General features: G+C 44.9%; 1 protein-coding gene across 1 annotated transcript; it reads right to left on the reverse strand.

Moving 5' to 3' along the window:
• Positions 1–1,308: 1,308 nt before the first annotated feature.
• On the reverse strand, positions 1,309–5,294 carry LOC106587813 (keratin, type I cytoskeletal 13). The gene is made up of 8 exons (XM_014176460.2): positions 4,688–5,294; positions 4,104–4,186; positions 3,787–3,943; positions 3,461–3,622; positions 3,148–3,273; positions 1,952–2,172; positions 1,770–1,783; positions 1,309–1,670 (listed from the first exon to the last, which is right to left on the reverse strand). The coding sequence occupies exons 1-8, from the start codon at positions 5,177–5,179 to the stop codon at positions 1,621–1,623; spliced, it is 1,305 nt and encodes a 434-aa protein (XP_014031935.1). The 5' UTR covers positions 5,180–5,294; the 3' UTR covers positions 1,309–1,620.
• Between the last annotated feature and the right edge of the window lie 785 nt (positions 5,295–6,079).

A 6,079-nucleotide genomic window follows, 5' to 3' on the forward strand; every position in this document is an offset into this window, starting at 1 on the left:
TAGGTCAGGGCGTGACAGGGGGTGTTTTGTGTTTTTCTATGTTTTCTATTTCTATGTTTAGTTCTAGTTTTTCTATTTCTATGTTGGGGTTGTTTGGGGTTGATCTCCAATTGAAGGCAGCTGGTCCTCGTTACCTCTAATTGGAGATCATATTTAAGTTGGGGTTTGTCTATGGAGTTTTGTGGGTAGTTTTCCATTTTGTATGTGTTACTTGACGGAACTGTTGGTGGGCGGTTTGTTGTTTTTGTTACGTGTTTCATGAATAAAGTAAATATGAGCACTCTACACGCTGCGCCTTGGTCCCCTTTAGACGACCCACATTACAAGAACAGCCATTTAAAAGGACATTATTTAGAAACCGGCCTGACTATGTATTTTGTGTGTGTGTGCATATGTGGTGTGTTTTGTGCAAGGATGTGTGTATACGTGTGTCTGTGAGTGATTGCGTATTGCAAACATGGTCCCCTTGGTTCATTTGCAGGAACTGCAGTTTCTAAATATCCTTTTGATTCTGCTCCAATATCAGCATTAGTCATCACAGTATTCCACTAGAGAACTTCTGCAATTCTCATTCATGCACAGCATAGACAGATACACCTGTCAAACATAAACATAAAAAAGTGTGTTCACATAGAAACAGACAAGTACACACCCCTTGTGTCCGAGAGCAAAGTGCAAAACAGATACCAACCCTGTCAACAGACTTTCTTTGTTCAGCCGGTCAGTATTTACCTCCTCAGTCAATGTTTTTCCACTTGTCTCTAGGCAACACTGCCACTTGGTGAGTAAGAAACTCTGCATGTTGTGACACTGTGTCAAAATGCTAAAGTATGTGTGAGGGCATAGATTAGTCATCCCGACTCGCTTTTGAGGAGTCATTTTACCCCACCCAGGGTCATATTCTCCGTTCTGTGGTCACGGATCCTGCTCCCTGCTCCTTTCTCCATTCCGTGGTGTTTGAGTACATAAGCTGCAAGGCACACAAGACCTTCAGTAACCTTCAATGTCTCTCACGTTCTGTTTTCCACAGTTGAGTTTTCAGCCATTGTCCACAACATCCTGACAACCTCCTGACAACCTCCTGACAACCAACATCCTGACAACCTCCTGACAACCAACATCCTGACAACCCCACTGTTATATCTAACACAGAGCCCCGAGAGTATTATGTGGTTGTCATGCTTTTGAATAGCTACAGGCAACAGATGGGGGGGACGACGACAATACAGGCTTATAATAGCATGATAGTCAACTTTTCCAAAAGCTGTCTACCTTTAATGAAATAATTTCAGCCACAGAAAATAGCGATTCATATTCACCAGAACATTTATTTTCAGAAACAGGATGGTCACACACACTCTGATAGCAAATGTTGTTCATTATTCCTACTTTCTCATCCTAATTCCACTTCCTGGAACTCCAGTAAGGCTTCCTATGATTGGCGGATATCTTAAAAACAGGTATATAATTGACCTATCAGGATGAGAGGCATTGCAGTGTTAACAGTACTCCTCAGGTATTTTATTTGCCAGCTCTCCTCTTTAGTTGTAACAATGTGTGGTGTTTGCAGGTGTGGGTGTGTTTCTGATAATCTTATGCACTGCCAGTAGAGATGGACATCTAGCTGGAAGAGCGCACTGTGGAGGTTGTAACTGTGGTTTTCGATCCCCCTGCAGAAAGAAAATGAGTTACTACATGCTGATAACCTACTATTACAACCATCATATATTATCATTATAAAGCCATTATATAAAATAGATGTTATTTACCTGAGCCACCAGTTCTGAAAAGACGGACGGTGAAAAGAAATGGAAAAAAATGTGTTAGAGAGTATAGTTATTTCGTATCTGTCTGAAATAGTAATAATAATAACAATGACTAATATGATTATTTGGGCCGTGTTAAATGTGTGGACGTTTATGGGCATTTCCAATAGATTTGCAGGGTTTACCTGGACTCCTCCCCTTCCAGGAGGCCCCTGTAGGTGGCGATCTCCTGCTCCAGACGGGACTTGATGTCCAGCAACATCTTGTAATCATGGCCCTGTGTCTCGATGCTCTGGCGCACCCTGTTTAGCTCCTGTTCCAGCATGTCGATCTGGTTCTGGTAGCCCGAGAGCATGGCGCTGTAGCGGCCATCTGTCTCTCTCAGTGTGTTCTCCATAGCTGCTTTCTGTGTGGCGATAGAGGTGATACAGGGTCAGTAACAGGAAATGAATGTATAGAAATAATGAAAATAAACCTCAAACCAGCCATAGTTATTGCACTTCATCAACTTAGATAAGCAAATGTCAACAAACTTCTTCTAATACACCATATCAAGACTATGTTGATTAACACAAATATGCCTGGCGCCACCAAGCACAGCAGGGTCACTTCTTGGGGTGCTTATTTTAAATGAGATACTGAGTTCTATGTATTCCCAAAAAATAAAAAGTAATCACAGCAGATATTTATTTTCTTTAAATGGCCTTTAGTGGAGGCTGCTTTGGGGATGACGGCTCATCATAATGGCTGGAACGGAGCGAATAGAATGGCTTCAAACACAAAGAAACTATGTGTTTAATACCTTTCCACTGATTCCGCTCCAGCCATTACCACGAGCCCATCCTCCCCAATTAAGGTGCCACCAACCTCCTGTGCTTTAGACCAACATGGAATGTAGCCTTGTTACTGCAGCGGGATGGATTGAGATAGATTTACTGAGTTTGATAAGCCCCAGCTAAGTTTCCATGGGAGTTAGGCTCTGGCTCTGTCACCTCTGCATTCCTTTGGACACACTCATACTCAAGCTGTCTTCCAGAGAGGGTGCAGATGCCCGTAAAAAGCGAAAAACCTCTGCATAACCCTAACCTCCCCCGTGTCCACTAATCCCCCACTTGTAGCCTTTTTCCACTGCTCTCCCATTTCCCCTCTCCTACCCCATCTCTCCAAGTCCTCCCCCTTCTTCCCTCCCTTTTATCTCAATCCCTTTCAACCCCGTATATCTCGCTCTTTCCCTCTGTTGAAAGAGAGGAACTAGACTCCAGAGGATTGATAAAGAGAATGGTGAAAGAGAATCAACTGTTGCCGAAAGTGGCATAAAGTTGTGTAAGTTATGGCCCCAAAAACTGTGGTCCGTTTTCAGACGTTAGTGATTCTGGCTCACCATGCTGAGCTGTGACTGCAGCTCGATCTCCAGGCCCTGCATGGTGCGTCTCAGGTCGTTGATCTCCGTTTTGGTGGTCTGGATGATCTCTGTGCTGGTGGCCACCTCCTTGGACAGGTTGGCTGACTGAAACACAAACAAACCAGGGCCGCCATTTTAATCCCGCTGTAGCTCACTCTCCTGACGAATTTAGACCACAATCTTCACAATGATTACTGTTAATGACAGTCAGTTACATATTTTGGTCTTGAAAATGTAATTACAAAAGATTAGTGTGGGAGATTTTGGTGAAGTGTACCATGGTGACGGTTACCTTGTCTGTGAACCATGCCTCCTGGTCACGGCGGTGTTTGTCGATGATGCCCTCGTACTGGGTGCGGATCTCCTCCATCATCCTGGCCATGTCCTGCTGGGGTGCTGCGTCCACCTCCACGTTCACTGTGCCAGTGAGTTGAGCACGCATGGCTGCCAGCTCCTGTGGAATTATGGGAAATGGAGTCACTCTCATCCTCTTACTTTCTATCCAACTTTTAAAAAACAATCCCCGCCACTAACTTTCTCCTCTCTATCATCACTGGGGTGTGTTTATATTGAATAACATCTCATCACTGCAATGGAAACGTGAAAAAAGTGACACACCTCTATGTGGTTCTTCTTGAGGTAGGCCAGCTCATCCTGCAGACCCTCGATCTGCATCTCCAGGTCGGCCTTGGTCAGAGTGGTCTGGTCTAGCAGGCGACGCAGGTTGGCGATGTCAGCCTCCACCGACTGGCGCATCATCAGCTCATGCTCGAACCTGATTGGTCGGGAGAAAGTGAGGAAGTTATCATGAGACATTTGAATCCACATTTGTAGATAAGACATGTACCTTTTCAGTGATTATTTGCTTGTTTGCCTCTTATAACCTAGTGTTGTAATAACTGAGACTATGGAGCTGATTGAGGAAGTGCCCTAACTTGGTCTGGAAGTCATCAGCAGCCAGTTTAGAGTTGTCGATCTGCAGCAGGATGTTGGCATTGTTGCATGTGGCACCGTTGATCTAAAATAAAACATGAAAGACTTTCATTGTTCACCATGGTTGAGTTGCAGTTAGTCAACTTGGAAGCTGATAGTATTTCGATACGCTGTTGCATCTGTCCCAAAGCTTGTTGAATACACATTCCAGGAGTTAAAGCATAAAACCTAACATCAATCTACTAGAAAAAGCCATCTGTATCAGCTCCCTGAATGACCTTATCACCTTCATGCTTGAGATGTAATTCCTTTGCATCATTTGTTTAATTAATAGCTATCTTTAAAAAAAATCTCTATCTATAAATGTCAGTGACAGCACATTGCTTTTCTAACCCTCTGGACTCCGATTAAAAACTATAAGTCAATCCAAAGTATACTTTATAAATGTTGTGTTCCTCATTCCTACATACAGTACTGTAAGCAAATTTTACTTTCCCTAGTATCCTGTCAGCACTGCCTACTTAACACTGCAAGATACGAAATGATGGATTTGATCAGCCCATAGCAGACGAGGTCAGCACACTACCTTGTCCTTCAGGTCATTGATGACGGCCCAGTATTTGCTGTAGTCTCTCTCGGCAGCAGGGCCCTTCTTCTCATAATACTCTCTGATCTGAATCTCCAACTTGGAGTTGGCCTCCTCCAGGGACCGCACCTTATCCAGGTAGGTGGACAGGCGGTCGTTCAGGTTCTGCATGGTGGCCTTCTCGTTCAGGTGGATGGCGCCGCCATCCAGGGCGCTGGACAGGTTGAAGCCGCCACCACCGCCGGATCCAAAGCCGCCACCGCCGGATCCATAGCCACCACCGAAGCCGGCCCCGCCGCCGTACCCAGAGGAGACTGAGCGGACAGAGGAAGAGGAGATGCGAGTGCCACCACCAGAACCACCTCCGTACACGCTGAAGGCCTTGGGGGCGCTGGACACGTAGCCCACCCGGCTTGACATGATGTTGGAGCCGCCGGAGAAGTTCATGGGGCCGCCGCCGCCGCTGGAGCTCTTGTATGAGTAGTAAGACATGCTGACTTGCTGGCTGCTGTAGGTCAGTGGAGTGGCGAAGAGAGGAGAGAGGACTGTTGTAGAGCTGGAGCCTCCAGGAGTGTGGAGTTGGACAGAGGAAGGCTGGATCCTGATATAGTCTGAGCCCTGGGGCGGGCCTCGTGGAGGTGGGAGAGGAGAGGAGGAGAGAACAGGGAACGGACGGGGGAGGAGAGGGTGACTTTACAACACTCTCCAACAGCCTTTGCACCACCACAGTCTGTTTGAATTTAAGGACCAGGGTTCAGTTTCCACCCCTGTGAGGAAACTGTAATGGAATGCCTGTGTGTGTGGTGTGTGGTGTGTGTGTGTGGGGGGGGTGGACGTTTGCCAGAGAAGGAAACACAGACTGTTTAATTACTATATGCCAGTCTATCTGGACTTTATGCCAGTCTATCAAACTATATCATGCTCTGTTATTTGCCTGTAGTTAGGTATACATTGTTGAAACATTGAAGTATCCCTTTTTTCCAAGCTAAAGTAAAGTGTTACCTACCACACCTAAAGTAAACATCTTATTACAGGATAAGTGCTAAGCATACTGTATCTATCATTAAAACTGTGGGTGTCTTTCATTAAAGAAATGAAACATAGTGAAACCATTAAATGCTTATTCCAAGTTACCTATTGGTACATAGGTAATCAATGACCATTTTGCTTATTCGTCAACGAGTGATGAAATGCATCTCAGACATGTGAACACACTGTATATCAAAAATATGGATTTTATAAAGAAGAACTGAATCTACCCAGTAAGTGTTGGCATGCAGTCAATTACTATTGAGCCCTTTATTGATTGAAACATCATTTATATGGTAGAAAACATGACTGTATGAAGACACCCAGACCTCTATTGTTTTCCATACTCTCAGCCTGGACCTT

This window comes from Salmo salar, chromosome ssa02, assembly GCF_905237065.1.
Source record: "Salmo salar chromosome ssa02, Ssal_v3.1, whole genome shotgun sequence".
NCBI classification, from domain to species: domain Eukaryota; kingdom Metazoa; phylum Chordata; class Actinopteri; order Salmoniformes; family Salmonidae; genus Salmo; species Salmo salar.

Excerpts from the sequence above, each read along its gene's own strand:
- LOC106587813 (XM_014176460.2), bottom strand. The coding sequence starts at position 5,179 with ATGTCTTACTACTCATACAAGAGCTCCAGCGGCGGCGGCGGCCCCATG. Across the intron at positions 3,944-4,103 it reads GCTGATGACTTCCAGACCAA|GTTCGAGCATGAGCTGATGA; the intron begins GTTAGGGCACTT and ends CCGACCAATCAG. Across the intron at positions 3,274-3,460 it reads AGGCATGGTTCACAGACAAG|TCAGCCAACCTGTCCAAGGA; the intron begins GTAACCGTCACC and ends TTTGTGTTTCAG.